Here is a 24,434-nt window from a genome sequence, read left to right on the forward strand (position 1 = left end):
ATTGATACACCTGTTAATATTTTGGGCATATTTAGCGTTTTTACTCGTTAAATTACAGTAAATCCAGCACACTGAGTAAAGCCTTGCAATGGTTGGAGATTTATGCCTCCGCTCATGAACCGCCATGTTGAGCCGTCGTGCCTCCAGATAACAGCAAAATTGTAAAAGTAGCCAACTTAACATATTTGTGGTATTTTGTTCTTTTGTCACAGATTTCCCACTAAGCATTTTGTTATTTAATCACAGGTCTCCCAATAAGCGCTGTCACATTGAGAGTGTGTGCGCGTTTCCCTCAATATAAAACTGATTTGAAGTTCAAGGGGCGGGTCTAGTCCAGTAATATTACATTGTAGCAGCTCGCCTACATACTCCAACACAAGAAAAATAGGCGAGGTTCCTTCGCCATTGCTAAAGAAACTTGTGTCCAGTTGCAGTTTACGGCAGCTGGAAACATCTGGAGAGCAGCAGAAGACTATTCCTGACTCCAGCTTGCAATCTGTTAGAAAAATGCTTGGGGTGACAGAAATGACCAACGGGTAAGTACATAACACAAACTGAATACACCGAAGTTGTTGATTGATAAAATATATTTTTGAGGACTCACCACTTTCTATGCAGGACTGACAAATGCCGTTTGTTAAGACTGCGTATGTAACGTCCCGTTTGCTTGTCTGGCGGATACTGGTATAAGGCGCAAGGATAAGTAGGTTATCGCCAATTCCATCCTATTGAAATACACTTGCCTAACGATCTGTTAGGAATATGTACAGTTTAGAACTTTTTAGGCCAAACGCAGCTGATCTACTGGATCCTTTATTGCAATGTCATAAATGAATAAGAACAACAAAGCAGTAGAACTACAACAATGAAATGAACACAATGCCAGTGAAAACCTTGTGCACTCACTAACTATAGGAAGTGCCTTTCATTCTGACCCTTAACTCTTGATCTCTGGCTGCAACCCCACTGACCCCAGTGGGACCCCCTTGACCAGTCTACAGCACACTTGTAGACACCACTGTAGACCTCAAGCAACCGTATGAATGCTGACTCAAGCTTACTGATGGAGTAAGTATAGACAGCATTAATAGAGGAATTGGAGTCTGAGAACTCCACTCAGCTTATTATAACTATTATTAGTGCTCGTCTTGACTTGTACTCCTCAAGATATTTTCCAAATTCCCAAACATCCGTTTCCTGGCATATTAATTACTCCCTACTGCACTCCACCCATATGTGTGTATCTATGTGTTTGTGTGGGTGTGTGTGGGTGTTTGCTCTTAGCGTGTTTGTGCTTCAAGGGTATGTCATTGCTGAGACTACTGCCAGGAAGGAAAATGTTTTTTCCTGTCCTATAGTTCACTAGAATACACTCTGAAGTAAACACACACACACACACCAACTGAGATGTTTTGTGCTTGCCCAGCACTGGTCATTCTGCCAAGGCAGCAGTGTTTCTTACCCTGCTGTTATGTGTGAATAGCTTCCTGCCTTTCTACAGTGTTTACTATCGCTCTCCCTGTCTCAGGGATAAATGAATGGAGGGAGGGGAACACAGATGAGATTGAATGGTGGAGATTGAGGACAAGAGATATAGGGTTGCCATATTGTCAGAAAAGTTAAAGATGTAACCTTTTACATCTTCAACTTTTCTGACATCTCCCTCCTGGTAGAACAGGTAGAAGGTTATGAGAGAAGAAATAAAGAGAAAAGGAACTGATGTAAAAAAATAAAAATAAACCTGAGCTGGAAAGAAGGGTTTGTGATGAAAGATGGAAAGGCTGTCTATTAGTGAAATGGAGAGAGTGGAATAATGACACAGTGTCATATCGATACAGAGGAAAACATGAAATGAAAGACAGAGACCCTCCCGGACCAGGAATGTCCAGATAAACATATGGTTCTCTCCCTCCCGCAGCCTGACTGGACACTACTGTTACCACAGGATGCATACACACACACACGCACACACAAAGTAGCTCATTCACTGGCTCACAGTAGTTTGTGTGTGTCCATTTGCAAACTCGTTATTATTTTCTTCTAGTATTACACGCCCCCGCACGTCTTCTGGCTTCATCAGCATGTTGACACAACTCAGGCTTACCTCTATCCTGTCCCCATCTTGTTTAGAGTAACACTGGATGTGACCTGCACCTACAAAGCCTGCTCGAGGTGTCATGAGACTAACACCAAGCTCTACTGTGGTTAGGTTCGAAAGTGTTTGGATGTTGATACACAAAGCAGGAAGCCAAGCTTGATCACGTACAGTATTAGCACTACCTTCTAGTGGTGGTAATGGGTAAAACAACAACATTAGAATGAGTAGCCGTATCGGTAGTTTCCTGTATTCGATGGGCTCTGTGACACAAAAGCAATTTTTTTCTAGTCACTCTCAGAATAAACAAAGCTGGCTCCCCAAGCCATATATGCTTCAGCCTACCATTTAAACTGCATTCTAAACTCGAATTGTCGGGATAATTGCATGTTTTGGGGGGGGGGTTCTGGATGGAAACCTAGAATGATGGTCTGGCTCACTGGCTCAGAGGTCAGTTGTGGCTTTTGGCTTCAGCAGAAGTAGCTGTGAAGATGAATCATAGTTTAAATGTGACTAGGCTTAACTAGTGGACAGAGCGTGAATCCATGAGTCCTTGTAGGGAGGAATACAAAGTGAAAGTATGGATGCAAACACGGTCACGCAGATATTGTGAGTTGTGGAGAAGAGCTTATTCTGAAGAAGTTATTCTGTAAGGATCACACTCTTCTATCCTTTAACCAGTGAGCATCTGGGCCAATTGATCTAATCTGAGGCTGTAGAGAGGTCGAGAAAATAGGAACAGGATGTGATGCCCCCTCCAGCAGACCCCCACTACCCCCGCCCCGCCCCCCCCCCACACACACACACACCCTGCCCCCTCGTGTGTCCCTCCCCATCTAGTCCCCGTGCCATCACAATGGTCCTCGCAGTAGCAGTTAGTGGAGTAGTGAGAGAGCAGTTTGGGCCTGACCTGATGTGCCTGGGCGGGGCTGTGTGTCCTTCAGCCCCCCTACCCTGACACCCTGATGACAGCCTGTGAGTCAACATGGAACCACAAGCAGCCTGTCAGCCAAGCCCAGCGCCACAGGGACAGCACACAGGAAATGATGTGGCCCGAGTGAGATAGAGAGGGACGGACAGAGAGAGCGATAGTAGCTGTAGGGACAGCGGATCAGTGACACCACTTGGAGGACATCAGTTGCAGCGGGAGTAGCCTCGTGCACGGACAGTACTTCAGGAGCAACAGGCTTACATTGGCCATCCAGGAGAGGTTGGTGAGGCCTGCATCTGTGTTTGTTCACATTACACATACATGCATTTGCTGTTGAGAGCAGATTCGGTTGGTTTCTGCTCTACAGCTCAAATGGTAGCCTTCAGAATGGGGAAGACTGGTCAAGCTGTGTGTTTTAAAGACTGCATTCATGATGAGGCTTGGGTATCTGTAATAACTGAAACATTATCTGTCAAATCAGTGCCATTTTGGCAAGTCAGTGTGAAGTGAATTGCAACTTAACCCTTGTGTTATCTTCGGGTCGTTCTGACCCATCAGTCATTGTGACCCACCGTCGTATTGCGACAACTTTACCGCATACAAAAACAAAGTGAAGCATTTTCTTTTAACAGTTGGGCTGTCTCAGACCCCCCACATTGCGAAGGTTAAAAGAAAATTATTTTTATTTGTTTTTGTATTGGGTAAAATTGGGTAAACACAACGATGGTTCGTTATGAACCTTTGGGTCATGTGACCCGAAGGCAGCACGAGGGTTAACAATCTTCCCCGCACACTTTTAAATTGCTTACAGTTTGAGAAACTGTTCTGTAGGTCTGTAAATATTGTGGATTATAGCATTATTGTACTAATAATTGTAAATAAAGTCAGCATAGGTAAGTATTGCGAACTCAGCAATTTTAACTCTAGTTTGAGAGGATTCAAACCTAAATATCCTACCCATTCCCTTAAAAGCCAGTCTTCCAAAACATGAATGTGCTTCCTGACTACTGGCAGTAGTCAGACAGAGGTGGGTAGACAGACAGACAGACAAGTATTCAATCATTGCATTCAAGCCCATCCAATCATTGCATTTGGTCTGAATGCCATCCAATCATTAGTGCCGGTCAGACCTTAATGATTGGTTGTATTTATTACAGTCCTGCAACGCCCACAGATATCTGATTGATTTCAATTTACTGTTAAACCTTTCGATTTGTTGGTTGCTATCAAGAAGTTTATGTCAGCAAATATGATGAAAAAGTGCTTTACAACAACATTACCAGCCCTGTCTTTAAGTTGGATTGAATCGAATTTTATAGTAACACGTTAAGTTATATAGACTACACGTCATGTATTCATACGTTTGCGGCAGCCTCCGAACGGTTTAGAGATTCAGCAGTTCCTGTGTTGTCCAGAAGGTGGCAGGGTAGTCACATGGTGTGGTAGGCTTCCTCTCACCCGTTACCAGAGAGGTGGGCGATCCCTCCGAGGGGAGGAGGCACGTCTGCTGGCTTGTGTTCTGGCGTGTGTGTGTGTACCGTTCAAACTTGAACCCGATAACTGTCACTCTGCAAATTCCTACGTTCATTTCAAGCAACAAGCACGTTTATTATCGTTCCCAGCTGTGGGATTCAATTGATCAACATCTGTCTCTCTGATCAGTTGTCATGCACCAGAACATATCCCTCCATCCATCCATTCAAATCAAATCAAATGTATTTGTATAGCCCTTTTTACACGCATGCATGTCACAGAGGGCTTCACATATGCCCATAGAACTGCCCCTCAACCAACCTAAACCCTCAAGGAAGACAAGGAAAAACTCCCCAAAAACTCTCAACATGAGAAAAAAATGGAAGAAACCTTGGGAGGAGCAATTCAGAGAGGGATCCCCTCCTCCAGCGACGGTTGGTGGGAGAGAGGAGCAGAACACAGGCTAAACATAGTCATACAGTGTCGATGGGTTTTTAAAACACCAAAATCCATTGTTCAACTTTATAGATGTAGGACAGGACCGGGAGACTCGCGACCAGGTCCAGCGTTGGCTGACCGACGACCAGGCAGGTGCTGACAACTCAAACCCCCCACACCACAAGGGATGTGTGTGGGGGGGACAGAGAGAGGAGAGCAGGGATTAGAGAATGCCAGGAGCAGCTAACAGTTACAGTCATAATAGAATGAGATCCCCACCGGTCAAGTGTGGACTGGTGCAGCAATTTAACAGAGCAAAAAAGGGGAATTTGATGCAACCCCACACACCAAGACAGCGACAGCCCCCCTCATTTCATCCATTCATCCCTCCCTGGGACTGCAGTGCTCTCTGTTCAAGTGATGTTGGCTGGTAGAAATACTCTCAATCACGGCAGTTTAAATATTATTGTTACCACTTAAGAGCCAGCGCTGCAGTATTTTAAGACATTTTTATTGTGAGCCTGTTGCAGCTAGTCAGTGGTAAAGAGATGTGTCATAGTTGTGCTAATGGGTGTGTGTGTGTGTGTGTGTGTGTGCGTGTGTGTGTGTGTGTCTGTGCAGTTGACTGATAACGACAGTGGTGTAGAATGCTGTGCAGGTTAAGGCAGGCAGAAGATGGTGAAGGCCACAGGGTGTGTACACTCAGCAGAATTCTCCACTTCCACATCTCTGCAGCACATACTTCCCAATTTAACAAGTAAACACACACTCACACACAGACACATGCTCACGCACGCACATACGCGTCCCATTCTGTATTAACCAATAATATCCATCTAGAAAGAGGAACATTAATGTTCTGTTAGTCTTACACTCGACCCTCCCTCAGATCTTTCTGAACCCTGAGCAACAGGCAAGTAGACCTCTTTGATAATCTTCCACTGGAGTCCACAGCGATTGGTGACACTCTGTCTAATTATAAACAGTGTTGTGATTGCATTCGGTATTACTAAGGAAGTTCCTCTATCACGTCTAGTTCTGCTCTCCCTGTTTGCCTGTCTGCTTGCCTGTGCGTGTGTGAGTAGTTGGATTTAATGTTGTTTGCTTCAATCTCTCAGTCGTAAAAGTGGTGGAAGGAGAGAACGTGTTCTTTCTCTCTCTCTCTCTCTCTCTCTCTCTCTCTCTCTCTCTCTCTCTCTCTCTCTCTCTCTCTCTCTCTCTCTCTCTCTCTCTCTCTCTCTCTCTCTCTCTCTCTCTTCTCTTTCTCTCTCTCTCTCTCTCTCTCTCTCTCTCTCTCTCTCTCTCTCTCTCTCTCTCTCTCCCTCTCTCTCTCTCGCTCTCTCTCTCTCACTCTCTCTCTCTACCCCCCCCCACACTTATTTCCTCCCTCTCTCTCCAACACTGTCACTGTCCCGTCATGCTTTATTCATAACTTGACATTTCTTCATGGCTCTCAGTTTGTGTGTTGCTATGGTTGCATCCGCTGCATACGTGGAGTTTCGCTCGAGGGGAGTTCTACAGAAGCAACACACGCACGCTGTTGGGGACATTGACAGAGTTTCTAGCGTATAACTATTAGGTGATGTCGGCAGAGCGTGCATGCTAGGGCCCGTGTGCGTGTGACTGTGCATGGGCATGCGTGGCTACGACCCTAGAGAGGTGGGTTAATTTATGGTGTGTAGGGTTCTATGTAGGAGCTGAAAGAATGCGCTGTAGGGATGTGAAGCCCACAGTGTCCACGTGGCTGGGCCAGCCATGGTCCATGTGATTCATAGGAAATGATTCCTAATATTCCTCAAGTACCACCGACTCAGGTGGTAGCAGAGGTTGTGTTCTGTTTGGAGTGAGGAACTTTGTTGATTTCATCAGGTGACCCGTGGCCAGCTGATAGACGGTATCTCCTCGTCTGATGTGGGGCTTTGTGGGTGCAAAGGACAATGACTGTGTTTTGATTGATTCTCGTGAAAGATGCACGTCAGATGTCTCTGTGTGATGATGAAGCAATGGACCGGGTTCTTTGGAACACACACCCCTGCAGACCCAGGCCACAGACCCCAGGCCCCAGGTCTCTGACACCCTGCTGACGCAAGACACTGGAGGGAGATGAGAGAACTGAGTTACTATCAGCAGGGAACAGACACAGCGCTGAACTGATAGTAGAGGAACTTTACCTCCTACCCCTGCTTCTCCCTCTCTGGCTCTATGTCAGTATCTGTTTGCCACTCTCTCTCTCTATATATATATCTATTTTCTCCTCTGCCCCTGGTCTCTCTCTCTCTCTTTCACCCTCCTGCTCTCTATCTTTCTCTTTCCCTCTTGTCATTGGGTAAAGAGGGACACTGATATCCTATCAGAAACAGGAGTGTTTCCATGTTGGCTGGCAGGCAGCAGGAGGGGGGGGGAGGAAAGAGAGGGGGGTGGGGTGGAAAGGAAACACATGAACATTAAAAGAGAAAGGACACTGCTGCACAATTGGCTTTCTCATTCTCAAGAAAACCCCCTCTCCCCCTTCTCTCCCTCCTCTCTCTCTCTTTCTCTCGCTCACTCTCTCTCTCTCTCTCTCTCTCTCTCTCTCTCTCTCTCGCTCTCTCTGGGACCTTCCCTCTCTACCTGAGGAGGGGGAGGAATGAGGCGCTGATAGGTGATCAAGAGTTGAGCCACGCCCCCCCCCCGGTGTATGTGCAGGTCAGTCGTCGGGGTGTGTACTCTGGAGGTGTGTGTGTTCCTGACACGAAGAGAGGGAGAGAGGGAGCATGGAATGTGTAGCCAGCTGTTAAAGAGAGACAAGACATATCTGCTGAGTGTTGCCCAGGTGTGATATCCTGTCCTGGGCTAGGAGAGAAGAGGACAGTGGGGGTAGACTGTTTTTTTTTGGTGTCGGTTCAGCTAGCACTGGCACACACACGCGCGCTCGTGGGATTACTGTTGCTGCGTCCCCGGCCGGTGGTGGGAAGGGAAGGAAGGAAGTAAAGGAAGGAAGGGAGAGAGAGAGGGAGAGAGAGAGAGAGAGAGAGAGAGGAGATAGAGAGAGAGAGAGAGAGAGGAGGGAAGATGAATGCGCTGAGACTGAAGGAGCTGTCTAACTCAGACCTGTACCGCCGGAGACAGGAGAGACCCGACAGCTATGGGAGCGTGGCGAGAGACAGCCTCAGGTGAGACGAAACCCTCTCCTTCTCCCGTTGTGGTTGTCTTTGAGTGTTTTGCTCTCTTTTCTGTTTCTCCCTCTCTCTGGGCCTCTGTTTGACCAGTACGTTGTGCAAACTTGGTGTGCTCTGGTCTGTGTACTGGTCTGGGGGATGGTTACGGAAAGGGTGGGGTCGGGGAGTGGGGTTGATAGTGAAGCAGAAGTTGAGGTGAGGGTGAGGCAGAGGTTTAGCCGGTATATGCAAAGTCATTCGTGAGTCATTGTCCCTCAGTACTGTATTACTCACTCTCTTGTGAGTCTGAATGACTGGACTGTGTAAAGGCCATTTTGTATGTTTCTTCTGAACAGTTTTGATACAATTCTAATATGAAAGAGTCTTTTAAAATCTGATCATCAGAAGTATGTGAAGCATTCCTCCTTTCTCACAGACAGGTTTGTGTGAGTGTGTATGTGTGTGTGTGTGTGTGTGTGGTTGATCCTGCAGTGATTAGAGGGCTGAAATGCGAGGAATGCAGCATGAGCTCTTTAGAGGTGACCCCGGACAGACACAGTGCTGCAGTACACAGCACAAAAAACACACACACACACACACTACATCTACATATACCAGTCCCAGGAGGCAGTCACATCCTATAACACACACACACACACACATACACACAAACACACGATGCCCCGAGTGAAATGCAAGCTCAGCAGCTTTGAGCCACAATGTGTGTATTATGTTGTGCTGTTTTGTCCCTGTCCCTGGTTTGTGCTGATGGACGGCCCCTGGTACTTGACTGCCAAGCAGATTCCCACATATCCTCCTGGCCCGAACCAGGAAATGGGACTTTACAATGAGGGCGGGACCAGCAGGCGGAGGGAGATGAAGGGGCATGGGGGTGACTGGCAAACGAGACCGAGACCACACTTGTCACGTTGTGCTGATGGATGGATGTGCACTCGAGCCAAACTCATGACAAAAAATGCATGGTGTTATGTAGCGTGTTTTCCTAAACCACTCCTCAGTTGTCATGGTTCCTGTTGACACAGTGGAGACACAGAGAAAGGTTTTGTTTGGTTAGCTTGGTTGGTGTTAGTGTTAGCGCTTGTAACGTCTGCAAGACTAAGCTCTGCTTCCTAGTATTCGCACAAGTATGTAAATAAGAAGCGAAATGTTTATCAGAATAACTCTATAGGTGATAGTGTTGGTATGTTTTCTCTCTCGGTTCCTCTCCCCCAGGTCTGTGTTAGGTCTGTACTACTGTGTCTCAAGCTGGGCAGAGTTGTGTGTACTCAGAGCTGGTGGGGTCAACACCTCCTCAGGGTTCTCCTAGTAACCCGGGGCATATACCAGACGACTTACCGGTGTGCCGGGTCGAAGGTGGGGGTGAACAGTGCAAAGCTGCCGCTACTCTGAGGTTGTAAACTGGAATCCACACTCCTGTGGTCTGCCTTTAGGGCTCATTAGATATGCAGGCATTCAGTGAGGGTTTGCGTGTGATTTTATCTGTGTACGGTATATAAAGTTCTTGAGGTGATAGGAAATGTTTACCCACAGGCCGGTAGCACCACCAGGAGTTATATCTGGCTGGACAGGGGCTGGTGCAGCAACTGGGATATGGATGCTGTACCTACAGTAGGAGAAGGGGTCAGAGATCTGTGGGTGAGTTAGTGGAGGTTGTAGCCTGTGGGAGAAGAGCATGCTGGAGGTGAGGTGAGCTGGGAGGGGCCAGGGGAGGAGCCTGGGAAGGTTTTGGGGACATCCAGGTGCCTCACTTCCTCCCGGAGCCATGCAGCCTCAGGGGGGTCATGGTAGCATCCTGCCTCTGGCACTGACCCAGGTCTGTCCCAGATCTCAGATCTAGCCCAGGTCTAGAGTGTACACTGTTGCCACACAACCCCTATGTACACAACTTGGCTGGTGCTTGAGCAACAAAAGGTCTGCAGTTGGACTATTTCAGCAACAGGAAATGTGCTACCATGGTGATTTTTTCTCCTTTATCGAGACTAAGAGATGACGCTCCTCTGGAAACAGTTTCAGGAAATAGCATTCCGAAAACTTGAATATTGCCATGCATCGCTTACAGATGTTAAGCAATGTTTACGTGCGTGGGTGTATGTGGGTGTGGGTGCCTGCATGCCAGATCGACTCATTCCAGGGAGCGTGTCGTGTGTGTCTCTGCGTGTGTGTCTGGATGTGCTTACGCTTGAATGTCTATGGGTGTATTTGTACAGTGCGAGTCGTCTCTGAAGTCTTTGTGCACGTGTGTGAGGCTGTGAACCCACCACCCAGAGACACATATTAAAATGGTTTAGCCATGGACAGAAGAGCTAAGTCCTCCTAAGTCCAAGAGACACTCAGACCTTTAACATGTGTTAGTTTACTTGGCTGGAATGTGAGACAGCCAAACCTTTTTATTGGCTTGAAAACTGCAATCTTTGCAAAACCCCCCAAAGCCCTACAAAGAACCGACTAGGACATCCAAAGATGTTTGCGTTATCTCTATGTGATAGCCTACACGGGTACTGAACTGACACCCTGAAGCCTCACCCACGGGTCAGCATGTTGCTCTCCGTGCCTTCTCACATCCCCTGTGTCCAGTTACAAGCTACCTGTGGCTGTGTGTGTCAGTGTGCAGGTTCAGTCTCTAGGTGGCAGTGTTCTGCTGTGTTCTGAGGTGAGTGTCAGTGTTGCTATGGTACACTGTTGCTGCTGAAGAGGCTGCTCTGAAATGTGCTTCTGCCAACCTAGTTAGGTTAGTAGGACAGGTAGGTAGGTAGCTAGGTAGGTAGGTAGGTAGGTAGGTCGGTCGTTTGGTCAGTCGGTTGGTTGGTCGGTCGGTCGCTAGGCGATAGGTAGGTTAGACAGTTGTTGTTGTTGTCATAGAATTGTACCCACAGAACAATGAAGTAGGGTAGGCTCTGACCATTAATAAGCAAAAAAGGATGACATATATGTAAATATGGCCTGACATGTACATAGCCGTGCTACTGGGGTTGAGTCATGGAACAAGGACGACGCACTGGCCATGTCTGTCGGGTTTGCATCTTGCAGAGGACAGAGAGAGAGAGAGAGAGAGAGAGAGAGAGAGAGAGAGAGAGAGAGAGAGAGAGAGAGAGAGAGAGAGAGAGAGAGAGAGAGAGAGAGAGAGAGAGAGAGAGAGAGAGAGAGAGAGAGAGAGAGAGAGAGAGAGAGAGAGAGAGAGAGAGAGAGAGAGAGAGAGAGAGAGAGAGAGAGAGAGAGAGAGAGAGAGAGAGAGAGAGAGAGAGAGAGAGAGAGAGAGTAGAGTGTGTGTGTGGCCCAGATCATGGTCATATTTTTACCTTGTCCAGATCAGGTGTCGCCGTGAAATAAAAGTAGCCCTGGTAGAAATCCTCTACAGCGGTGCTGCGGCCCGTGTTTGTACCTTCAGGCTGCTCATGATGTGTCATGACAGAATTTCTCATGAATACTGGCAAGGGTTACGAAAGGGTTACGAGGGGTATGAAATATACTGCACACAGTAGCTGCGGGTGGACTAAACACATGCACTTTGCATTCTGGCACTTTGTTGCCACCTATAAGAAGAGGAGCGGGGCAAGAGGAGAAATCGCGATTTTCCTGTCCTTGAGCAGCCCTACCTACATATCTCCTACTGCTCCCCTCCTCTGCTTTGTTTTTCTCTCCTTTCTCCTCTCCTTGTCCTCAGAGCAGTAATCAGTCGCCCTGTTTCCTGTTTTGGTCCCGCCCTCCTTCCCATTGTCCTGTCACTCAGCACCAGGTCCCAGGGTGGCTAGAGGCTGGAGAGAGTCTGCCTATCTGTCCGTCCGTCTGTCTGACTGGGTGTCAGGCATTCCTCCGAGGCTCCAGGCTAAGGAGCCGTGGCTAGACACATCGTTGAGGTGTGTCACAGTTCCAAACAATGTTCCAAACAAAACCGCTGCATACAACGGCAGAGAGAGAGAGAGAGAGAGAGAGAGAGAGAGAGAGAGAGAGAGAGAGAGAGAGAGAGAGAGAGAGAGAGAGAGAGAGAGAGTGGTGGTGGGGGGGGATCTGCAATGGGAGATCGAGAGTGTAGCTCATTGCTGTTTTGCATAACAAATACAGTACGTCAAAGTGTGACACACACCAGCTGCTTTCAGCGAGGACAAAAAAAGTTGGCTTCTACATTGTAAACACACACACACACACGCAGGCACATAGCGGCAGCTGCCAGTTCCAAGTTTGGAGATGAGACTATACTGGGTGTCTATTTGCGGAATGATGGAAGAGTGTCGAGGAGAGGAATGTCACCCGTGGGTCCCTGCATGCTTTAGACCAGAACCTGGCCAGGGAGAGGGGAGAGGGGGGGACACAGGGACCAGACCTGGACACAGAGAGTGGGACACCCCGATCCACAACACCATCCACCTCCTCCGTATGGAAGATTTCACTGACATGATGACAGATGTTAGTGTTTAGTTGGGGTCAACAGAAGAGATAGGACGGGATGTTCTCATCAATAAAAGATGCATTCCCAGCTGCATCTTGTCTAGATTTATGCTCCCGTCCTTTTAATAGAAAGCGAGTGGTCGTTAATTTGAGGAGCTAGTAAGAGTAGTAAGAAGTGCTGAGTTTAACCACATAAACAGCTATCATTCACTCTGATAGGAGACCCTGGCCACTCGTACGCAGGATGTGTAAATTTGAATGTTGACGTTTTTGGTATACATTTTGAATGACAATAGGGTTAATCTGTGAGATTTCCTGCATTGTGAGTCTGTTCTCTCGTGTATGGCTTCATATCTCTGGGTTTAGGGTTCTTTAACTCCCATGTGCAAAATACTGACTTGCTCAACTTGGACTGGGATCCATGCGTTAAATCTCCTGGATAGCTGAGAGTTCAGCAGCCCTTCTTTACACACACCCACGCACACACACACAAACTCACAAACACACAAACGATGGTCAAGCCCCAGACCCATCGCAATCTAAACATGAATCCTCCTCGAAGCCGAAAGTGTAGCACTCCTCCATGGTGTGTGTGTGTGTGTGTGTCTATGTGTGTAAGTGTGTGTCCAATGGAATAGTGACCTCTGTCTGATCTGGGCTGGCAACAGGAGGTTGGGCTGTTAGTGAGAGAGTGGGCCCCCCCTCCCCCCGCCACAAACAAATCACTAAGACACAGAGGGAGGGGTGAGAAAGAGAAGGCAGGAGAAAGGGTGTGAGAGAGGGGGAGAGAGGGCACGCGAGGGGAGGGTGTGCCAGACAGAGGGTGGGGCCGAGTGTGTGTGCGTGTGCGTGTGTGTGAGAGAGAGGAAGATCGAGGGTGTGTGTGAGAGAGAAAGAGAGAGCGAGGGTGTGTGTGAGAGAGAAAGAGAGAGCGAGGGTGGGTGGGTGGGAGTAAGTGTGTGCGCGACAGAGAAGGAAAGCGCAGGCTGCCTCCTCCTGCGAGCGGCTCGTCAGTCTGTCCCTGCTGGTGTTGGATCACTGCTCGTTTCAGGACAGGGGCTGGGCGTGCTGGAGATACTGAGCATCTAGGGTAGATAAAGGGCTGAGACATTAGACCGCCGAGCAGCCGTCTCATGGAGGTACAAAGCCGTCCGCTGCCCCCCTCCATCCCGGAGGATGCCGAGGCTCCCGACCTGGCCCCCGCTGAGGTGAACGGGGTGCACGCCGTTCACCATGGCGACGGCGGCGAGGCCGAGGTGCCCGAGTCCAAGTCTCAGAGGAGGCAGAGTGACGTCAAAGTCTACAAAGAGTTCTGCGACTTCTACGCCCGCTTGTGAGTACAGGAAGGTTGAGAGTTTAGGATACCAGAGCTTTAGCCGGCTGAGGGTAGTTCACTGACAAGGTGCTGTGTCTGACAAGGTGCCGTACTGGCGTTTGTAGGTCTCAGAGCTTCTTAGATCATCTAAATCCCTGGAAAATATCTGTGTAACTCAGTAATGGTAGTTGATAAGGAAGATCTGGAACACAAACAGTAGCCTTTAAAGAAATGTCTGTACTACAAACAACTTGTTGATTGGTACTTTCTACGTTGATGTACATTTCCCAATGTGAAGAATTGAGATTTTAAGCTTGGTAAGCTTTCTGCGGTACATATATACACACCTAGCTATCTTGCTTCCGTGTTAGCTAGTAGCTATTCCCTAGTGAGAAAGTCTCAGACGGCTATTTTAGTGTTGGGGGGAGTTTGTTATCCGAAGTGAAATATGCCAGCAGGCAGCTGGCATTTGAGGTATGTGTGTGAGAGAGACAGGAAGGACCCAGGAGCTCAGGAGGACAGGCTAAATATAAGGCTGATAGACTTTGAGGTTTGGCTGAATAATTAGGTAGCGAGTGTTCATCACCCATTAGGTCCGTCACCATGCTCACATGTGATCATCAGTGAATGAACGGAGTGACAAAACGCTCTGTCACTCCGCGACTCCAAGTTGCAACTGTTCTCTGAACATTTCAATGATTCCCCATCCAGATTAGTGGAGAGGAGAGGAGAGGAGGGGGGAGGGGACAAGATGGGGAGAGGAGAGGAGAGGAGAGGAGGGGGGAGGGGACAAGATGGGGAGGGGAGAGGAGAGGAGAGGAGGGGGGAGGGGACAAGATGGGGAGAGGAGAGGAGGAGAGGAGGGGAGGGGACAAGATGGGGAGAGGAGAGGATAGGAGAGGAGGGGGGAGGGGACAAGATGGGGAGAGGAGAGGAGAGGAGGAGAGGGATGTTTCCACTCAGACATGTGCTGACAGCCTGGATGGTTAGGGATCTTCATAGTCAGTAGCAGAATAGAGGACCCAGCTCAGTGTGGATGGACAGTATCAGGTCAGAAGTTCACAACCCTGACCCGTCATTAGCCCACCTTCACTTACCAAACTCCCATCCTCTCTCTCTTTCTCTCTTTCTTTCACTGGCAATGTTTCTGCCATATTATTGTCTCCATCCGTTTCGCAGCTCCTTATCAGTTTCCTTTTCGAGGGGGGGTTGGGGGGGGGGTACAGAGGCACTGGGGCTGGAAATGCCTAAGGGACGTGTCACTTCCTCTCAGAGTTCTTTGCGGCGGAGCATGGCCAGTCGATGTGTGTGATGTCAGGCCAGGTTCTGCATTCACCAACCACCCTTACCGCGGAGTCTGACAGGCTATTAATAGGCTCTGGCCTTTCGGGGGACGGCAGATGAGAGCTCTGCATTGATCCCATGTCTGCTGTGACAATGAGTTGGTTTTCTGGATCAGGTTACAAGGCCTGAGTATGTTGTGTATTACTGGATAGTTGGGTCACGGGGGTTACTGTAGCTCAGTGGTGAGGAGCTGGAGAGTACTTGGTTCCTGTGTAGTGTGCGGGATGTCGGTGAGAGAGTGTAGGGAGAAAGACAAATGCACTGTAGCTAATATTCCCTCCCATGGTGATGTAGGGGAGTTGCTATGGGCTGAATGGGATCTCTCTTTTGCAGGCCTTACATGGTCTGCTCGTGTGTGGGTCCGTGTCCAGGGTTGTGCCCAGACACACTGTGGAATCCTGACCTTTTAAACAAAGCAGACAGAAAACTCCCCAGCCCTCCTCTCTTACTCCCCCCCCCTCCCTCCTGGACCAGGGCCTCCCCTCAATAATGGAGATGGTCTTGTGGAGGATAACATGACTAGGAGGACCAAGACCGGATTACAGTTGTTAGAACACTTCCATGAGAGTCACACTGGTACTGCACTATGTCTGGTCGTATAAGCTTAGTATATGTGTTGACGTATTGTAGAGGCAGTATTCTGTTCTGCAGTCATCCTAGTCCATAGTTGGGCGGTTGGGTGTCACTCCAACAGCCCGTCTTTGTGGAGCTCTAAAACTTATTTGGACTCTGGAGAGTGAGACATGCCCTTATTTGAACTCCCTTCTTTTCTGCCGTCGTCTTTGCACTCGCTCGTCTGCAAACAGTCTTTCATCCTCACACAGTCGTCCTTTCGGCGCAGGTTTATCGGAAAGTTCCTGGACCTGCTGTTCCTTGGCAGTTTTCTGACGTGCACACAGACACGCACACACACCTAGAACTTGTCTTTCAGCTTTCCACAGAGAAACATATGCAGCGTACATGGATGGATGCTACGCCATATGTCTTTGAAAGCAACACCAGAACCCAGATTGCCATGCAGTCACTGTTCTGCCCTATACTCTGATAAACGGATCCAGACTCACTGGGCAGGTGACTGTGGGAACAGGCCAGAGGATCAACTAAAATAAATCCACTGATGTGTGTGTGTGTGAGTGTTTGTTATTATCAGTTCTCCTTACTCATAAACCACACCCTTGTCTCACCGCCCTGTAAACGGAGCTCAGCTGCTGTTATGACAGAGAGAAACATTCTATGCACAATCAGTGATCTTCAGCACTGGCGGGTTCGATACATCTTGCTAATACAAATACACACTGGTTTAGCTGTTGCTCTATCGTGTGACCCGTTCTTTAACCTGTGGTGGGAAACCATTCTAATAATAATCCCTCTCCTCTCATCTCCTCTTATCCCTCTCCTTTCCGCTCTGTAGCAACATGGCTAACGCCCTGGCCAACGCCATGTGTGAACGCTGCAAGAGTGGCTTCGCCCCTGCAGAGAAGATCGTCAACAGCAACGGGGAGCTGTACCACGAGCAGTGCTTCGTCTGCGCCCAGTGCTTCCAGCAGTTCCCAGAGGGACTCTTCTATGAGGTAACATAGAACATGAGGTTTCCTGACAGTGCCGTTTGGAGTTTAATGTATTCGTAGTCCATTAGAGGCCTATCTTGGGAGTTAGTACCCCAGTATCTGTCTGATCCATGCACAGGAGAAGCCTGGACACTATAGGAGATAAAAGGCCAGTTACATCTAAGACTGATCAAAGTCATCACACACTGACACACACACAGATACTGTACACACACACATATACTGTACACACACAGATACTGTACACACCCACATATACCGTACACACACACAGATACTGTACACACGCACAGATACTGTACACACACACATTTCAGGGGGAACTCTGGCATAGCGTATGTGTTTGTAGGGGTAAATGATATGGCACATCCATTTAGTATCCCAAGCACATTTCCAAGATGAAAACTATATCAATGTTTTTCATTTTACACTGTGTAAAACAGATATTTCCTTTCAAACATATTTTAGTTTTTGTGATGTTAAGGTTAAAACAGTAATATATACTCCTTTAAATGTTGAAAGTTTTTGGTTAACTTTTACCAAACAGTTATGTGATGAACATTGCTAAATAAACCAAAACTTTAAGTGTTTGCGATATGCGACATGTCACGAAGAAAGCCTAAAAGATTAGATGTAGCTGTGCTCTAGAAATTGGAAATAAATTACGAAGTGTAAGAAATTGCTGATAAAAAGGCAATTTGGGAGGGGGAGAGGCATTGCTCTCATGTGGCGCTCTTCCAACGAACACATCCACAACCTGCTCCACCTACTCAATGGAAAACTCTACGGAATCTCACTTCCACCTGAGATGGCCCAAAGCAGTAGTTTTAGATGGATGTGAAAGCAAAGAACACCAGCGTAATAGCACTGTGAATGTGAAAAGGGTTAAGATAAGCTTACAGATTTGCTTACATAATCACAATAGAAAAAAATAACAACTGTTTACACCAAATTACATTATTTGTGTAAGAAGTCATATTATTCATAAATATTTCAGTGTTAAGGGTGAAAATGTGTTCAAATCTATCTTGCAATGTATACACTCATGAACGTAAAATCATTGTAATTTGTATTATTTTTTTATTTTTATTTAACCTGCTCTAATCTCTTCTTCTGAAGTTTGAGGGTAGGAAGTACTGCGAGCATGATTTCCAGATGCTGTTTGCTCCCTGCTGCCACCAGTGTGGTAAGTTTAGGAACTGCACCAACACTGTTGAAAAGTCCCACCCATGGTGAAGGTCATGTTTGTAAAATGTACAATATTTGACCTGCATTTCCTCCCCATCCTCCAACCCCCCCCCTATCCCACTCACTACTGCTCCACCTCCCTATCCCATTCCTCTTCTTCCCCATCTACTTCTCCTGTTCTCCCCAGGTGAGTTCATCATTGGCCGTGTCATCAAAGCTATGAACAACAGCTGGCACCCAGACTGTTTCTGCTGTGACCTGTGCCAGGCTGTCCTGGCTGATGTGGGCTTTGTCAAGAACGCTGGCAGGTCTGTTCACACTGGGGTCAGATTACAATCTGTCCAAATCTTGATTAGGCCAGACCTTTCCTAGACCAGTCAGCACAATCATTGCCCAGACTGCTTAAGTGACTCAATACAGATGAGTCACTTCAATCCCTTCAGTTGTATGCTGCACCTACATAATAATCAGCATAATCCTGTTATTATTATATTTGTCCAAATTGCCACCGATATCAGGGACCACCGCTGATATCTCTCTATGTACTTGCACCCTCTTTTCCTTCCTTCCTTCCATCCCTCCTTCCATCTCCTCATCCCTTTCGTCCTTAGACACCTGTGTCGCCCGTGTCATAACCGCGAGAAGGCGCGTGGTTTGGGCAAATACGTCTGCCAGAAGTGCCACGCCATCATCGAGGAGCAGCCCCTGCTGTTCAAGAATGACCCCTACCACCCTGACCACTTCAACTGCAACAACTGCGGGTACGCTTGCAAATCTATACTCAACCACGTCTACACAGCAAACATCAAAGTCAGTATGACGTCTCTCCACTCCCAGTCCCAACACAATGTCTGGAAGACAATAGAGAGGCTAAATCATGTAATGCTGTACAGGGATCTGATCAGGGAGCGGCTAGGCGGGGTGTGTGTTTTCTGTAGCCGGGCAAGGCTTGTCCAGGTTCACTTGTGTTACACAGCTCAGGTCAACATGACAACACAGGAATAGATGGTAGAAAGCCACTGGATTTTGATGAATGAACACACAATAATAATGAAGATTCACATTTATCATTTGCAATGCCATCTCATACATCAAGCCTAATGTGGTAGTATGGAGAGGTAGTGTAAACGGGTCACAGTAGAAACATTAGTTAGAACCTAGGTCCTCTTGTTTTTGTGACTCTCAGTGTGAAGTTAATGTGATGAATATTTGACCAGGAACTTGCCACAAGAACTTGCCACAGGCGTCACATTCTCCACTGTGCGTGTGTGTGTGTTTGTGTGTGTGCATGCTGTGTGTGAAAAAAATCTCCTAATAAGGCAGAATGCACACAGACCAGGAAGCAGGGAAGCAGGGAGAGCGGGTGCACACTGCTGGCAGGATGTTAAATTAAACAATTCTACCCAGCATCTCACACACACACACACACACACACTTAGCAATGAGTCACCCTTGCTAACATACTTCATATCACAGAGGTGTGGTCGGCATTTTTTGGTCTCAGCCAACAGGTCCCGTCCCAAATTCCATGATATCTTATCCGATTGTGTCTAAGATAAATGGTTCCCATTTCCCAACTGTTCTGTTCCATACTTCTGCCACATCAGCATCTGCTTTAGATTTCGCTAGTCCCCATGTCTTAATGAATTGTGATTGTGTGTCGTAAGGTTTGTCCGTTCTCTGTTTCCATCCCTGTAGCAAGGAGCTTACAGCGGATGCCAGGGAGCTGAAGGGAGAGCTCTACTGCCTACCCTGTCACGACAAGATGGGCGTGCCCATCTGTGGGGCCTGCCGGAGACCCATTGAAGGCCGTGTGGTCAACGCCATGGGCAAGCAATGGCACGTGGAGGTATGACACCCGCACCACGGTCACATGGCGACCGATGTTCTGAAATAGCGTTCTTAACCTTGTGACCATTGAGTCGTGTTTTATTGCCATCGTCGTTGTTTTATCTCCTCTCATGTCTGTCTGCGATCCCCCGTTCTGTTGTTTCCGATGCCTTCATACCTGTGGCCCTGTTCAGTGGTCTTATCCCAGAATCGTGGACGTCCTCTGCTGTTTCTACACACTTGCTATTGTCCTCTTTCCTCTCAGCGTCCTTTGTTACCTTGTCCCTCCTCTTCTCTCCTTTCCTTCTGTCGTTCCCCTGGCGTCAGCACCACGTGTGCGCTGTGTGTGAGCGTCCCTTTCAGGGCCACCCCTATTACAAGCGCGGGGGGCACGCCTACTGTGAGAGGCACTTTGATATGGTGAGGGGTTAGTTAGGGTTAGGTTAACTCCTCCCTGACTGCTGCCTTTTGCCTGGTCTGCTCTGTCCTGCTCTGTAACTGCTTCCCCCTGCTGGACGTAACTGGTATATACCCATCGCTCACAGACACGCAGGACCTCTGATTACACTGCACCAACATGCTCGATGGCTCAGCTTGAAGTTCTTTCAGGCATGGTCAGTGATGAGTGTGTGTCAAATAAATCTGGAGACCGATATAGAAAAATCTCCATTTGCTAGGTTGTTCCAACTGTCATTCAATGGGTTACAACGTCCACCAGGGGGCACTCTGTCCCGCTGCTGCCATCTAATCCCAGACCTAGTTGGCCTTTCCTGGCCTTGGGCATAGCCTCAGTCTGAACTAGGTTTGGCCTGGGTCTGGACTACTTCATGAGCCTGACCCATGCATCTGGACTAACCGGTTGTGCTGGGCTTGGTGGTGGGTGTGTTTGCAGCATTTTGTGTGTGCTAAGTGTGAGAAACCCTTCCTTGGACACCGCCACTACGAACGCAAGGGGCTGGCCTACTGTGAGACCCACTACAACCAGGTAACACTCACTCACTGAGACCCCAATGCCACACAGGTAACGTAACACATCAGTGTTGTTTTGGATGGCCTTGTTTGTTTCGTCGTTGAATTGAAAAGAAAGAAAGAATGCATCTCAAGATGGTCCTGATATGAAAATCTTACCAAACGATTTAATCATGAATTGCATTCTAGACTGTGCATGGCTTCAGCACTTTAGCAAGCATTGATACCTTCACAAGTGTAGCAAAAAGAAACTTTCTGACAGACTCTTTCTCTCTCTCTCTACATTCATCTCCTTCAGCTATTTGGAGATGTCTGCTACCACTGCAACCGAGTCATTGAAGGCGATGGTAAGATTTTGATCAAAGTGTAATACAGTTATTGAAGGTTTAAAATTTGGAGTTAGACTGAGTGTGTTGATGGTGTGTTTCAGTGGTTTCAGCCCTGAATAAGGCCTGGTGTGTCAACTGTTTTGCCTGCTCCACCTGCAACACCAAACTGACCCTCAAGTAAGTGCCGGTCCACAAACCCAGTATGATACAAAGCCTGAGTCCTGTGTTGCCTCACACTCGGTTGTAATTGATTTATGAAGATATAGCTAAGAAGCAAAACGATAAGTTCTGAATTAGGGCTACAGTTAAAATAGAGTTGGCCTTCTCCTATTCTGTCTGTCATCCACCCTCTCTCTTCTGTATATTTTCTTACAGCAACAACTGCTTTTCTACCCTGTCTGTGACCTGTTCTGAATCTCAGACTTCTAATATTCCTGTTGTCCAATTCACTGTCCCTGTCTTTTATACTTTCTCGTTCTTCGGGTACCATTCTTTTCTCCTCTCCACATCCCTTCCTTCTCCTTTTCTCTCCTCTCCTTTTCTCTCTCCTCTCCTCTCCTCTCCTTTCCTTTCCTTTCCTTTCCTCTCCTCTCCCACTTCTCTCTACTGCTCTCCTGTCTTCTGCCTTCCCTGGCACCTGTCCCTGTCAGGGATAAGTTTGTGGAGGTGGATCTGAAGCCAGTTTGTAAACACTGCTATGAGCACATGCCAGATGACATGAAACGCCGGCTGGCCAAACGTGAGCGCGACTCCAAAGACAAGAAGAAGAAAATGGCCATGTGTCTGTAACCTTCTATCCTTCTTTCCTTCTTACTTCCACGCTCCATTCTTTGGTTAGTCTCCATCTTCTTCCACTTCTTTTCCCCCTGTATTGTGCAGCCTTTCTCACAGTTTTGTATCTATAAATGGTTCTCTGCTTGATACATTTTAAGATCTGCCTATACTCTGTAGTCTAATGTTTTTACATATGAAATACATTGATGTCGGTTACTTTCTCAAATATCTTTTGATTTGTCAAATCATATTCACTATTATTGTACTTTCTTAGTTGTAGTACCAGCACACATGGTGGAAGTACAGTCTAACAACAGACCATAATAAACACCATACTTAGAACAGGTTCAAGGAGTTACAGTAAGCTGGTCTGGCAACAGGCCTGGCATTTCCCACCCTAGTGTTGACCACATTAAAGACCTCCATCAAAAATACCAAGCTGTACACAACTATTTCTCGGCAGTCACACCAGAAGCTTAACTCACTACAGCGACTTCTAACCCGGAAGTCCTTAGTTTCACGATTGGAGAGGGATGTTCTGTAGTGGCTGGTGTGTATTTCTAAAGATCAGTCACAGAATGAAGGGGAGGCCTTGTTCCCTTAGCTCTGTGTACTATAGGTAAATCCCTAATCACTTCCTGTCGTTGAGTCTGGTTGTGTGATCTCCAGGGGCCCCAGTGGGTCTCCCACGTGCCCAGTCTGCTGATCCCATGGAAGGAATAAGCTGCCCTATGAAAGGGACTGTCTGCTGGACTAGGGATGGCGGGAATGTAATTAGCTGTACGCCTTCTAAAACACATACAGACAGATTTGATGCTGTTCAGTGGTTCACCAAACAAGTTCACATGCACAGTGCGCACCTGTTATGCGGTTTAGTGTTTCTTGCCAAGACACAGGAACGACCATTTAAGGTGGTTTGCTCAACCTGGCTGAGAAAATAGATTGGAAATCTGTAAAGGTTATATTGTTTCTCTCTTCCACAGGAACAAGTTTGTGGAGTTTGACATGAAGCCGGTGTGTAAGAAGTGCTATGAGAAGTTCCCCCTGGAGCTTAAGAAGAGACTGAAGAAGCTCTCCGAGACTGTCGGCCGAAAGTAAACTGGCCGATGTACATGCAGACAGAGGGCCAAACCTCTGCCTTGCATAATACCATATTAGAAAGGAGGAAAGTGACAACATGTGCAAGACTTGTGAGGCATTCGTGATGGTTGCGTCTTAGGTTATGGTCAGGTTTGATGGTAGATAAATTCAATTGATTTGGTTCATTTGTTCTTTTAATCGTGGTCTCATAGTGATGACCAGCTCATGGGCCTTACGCAGAAAGACAGACAGACACAGACAGAGTTGTGTCCATATTAATCAGCCTTAGCTCAGTGCCTGCATCTTAATATAGCCTCAAGATGCCTATGTTATTTCTTTTTTATTTCTCTTAACTTATCCTTTTCCTTTTTATAAAATCATGCACACAGGCCACTGGCTCTGTGGGTTTTGATCAATAAAGAAGTGTATTATGAAAGTGTTGAGATAAGAAAGAAGCCTAAATGCAAGGTTAGTCTGTCAGCCAACATGAATTGTTGTGCAAAATAAAGACTACTGCCTTACTGTTGGTGTTGGTGATAATATGTATTTTTTTTTGCAGTACTGTACATATATATATATATATATATAGATTAATATAGGAAATATCAGTACCAAAAACGGAGAAAGACAAGCCTCCATCCCAGCACCTCAGGTCATAAGATGGTGTAAAGTACAAATACTGACTGTTGTGTATTACTTGTATCACAGTATTACATGATATTACCTGCAGGCCTTTTCTGTTCACCTTTGTTATGAATTTGCATGTCATTGTATGTCAGTTTGCATGTCATTGTATTCAACATTACATTCACGCTTTAAAGCTACAGTTTATGTATCCTATAAGATTTATACACAGTCACCAATGGCCTTCACGTGTATGGGTCCAACAATGCCATTAATAAGTAGCCTAACACACTCTTATGGCACAATAAATCGAGCCAGTTGTCTGGCAATGATTTGGAAATGTGTAATCCTTTGTTCTTTGCATCACTGTATGTGTTTGAGATGGAAAATACATATTGTGTAAACAAACAGGGACACATGTCGATGTTGTAATGAATTGTATTAAACCGGATGTGTGACTAATGATGTGAGGAATCTGTTTTTTTTATGTTGTTTATTAGGCTATATAATCCCCCCAAACCATATCCTCTTAAGAAGGTTGCTGACTTCCGACAAGGTTTAGATCCACTTATGAAGAAAGCTTCTCAGTTGAAACAGTTGACATACTGCTTTTTCTTCTTTCTTTTTTTGCCTTAACTGATACATTCCACAGTTAATTGTTTAATGGGGACGTAAGAACATTGAGCTCTCCTGTTATGCGTCTTTAACATTCAAATTCCTTTATCAAATAAATCATTTCAATTGTAATTTATGAAAATAAATATTTCTTTATATTATGTTGTGAACTTTTATTCTGGCATATGAAAAGTGTCAGTGTTAAAAGTAAAAGAATAAAAGTGTTCGCATATTCTGTGAATAAAAGAGCTTGTAGCAAAGCCAGTAAGCCTACGTGGATATTATGCTCCAACCTTACATTTGAGAAGGTCATCATGTTA

At 46.8% G+C, this 24,434-nt stretch overlaps 1 protein-coding gene across 7 annotated transcripts; it reads left to right on the top strand.

Annotated features, from left to right (window-relative positions):
- Positions 1 to 364: 364 nt before the first annotated feature.
- Positions 365 to 23,966, top strand: LOC134017444 (LIM and senescent cell antigen-like-containing domain protein 1). 7 transcript variants are annotated; one of them, XM_062457060.1, is made up of 11 exons: positions 365 to 536; positions 16,549 to 16,708; positions 17,825 to 17,891; positions 18,081 to 18,201; positions 18,505 to 18,654; positions 19,592 to 19,742; positions 20,616 to 20,708; positions 20,991 to 21,039; positions 21,123 to 21,198; positions 21,672 to 21,854; positions 22,779 to 23,966. In XM_062457060.1, the coding sequence occupies exons 1-10, from the start codon at positions 508 to 510 to the stop codon at positions 21,808 to 21,810; spliced, it is 1,035 nt and encodes a 344-aa protein (XP_062313044.1). In that variant the 5' UTR covers positions 365 to 507; the 3' UTR covers positions 21,811 to 21,854; positions 22,779 to 23,966. The 7 variants fall into 7 exon arrangements, with proteins under 7 accessions (XP_062313044.1, XP_062313045.1, XP_062313042.1 ...); XM_062457061.1 differs by lacking the exon at positions 365 to 536 and adding an exon at positions 3,174 to 3,305; XM_062457058.1 differs by lacking the exon at positions 365 to 536 and adding an exon at positions 7,656 to 8,089.
- Positions 23,967 to 24,434: the final 468 nt, after the last annotated feature.

This window comes from Osmerus eperlanus, chromosome 3 (assembly GCF_963692335.1).
Source record: "Osmerus eperlanus chromosome 3, fOsmEpe2.1, whole genome shotgun sequence".
Classification (NCBI taxonomy): Eukaryota; Metazoa; Chordata; class Actinopteri; order Osmeriformes; family Osmeridae; genus Osmerus; species Osmerus eperlanus.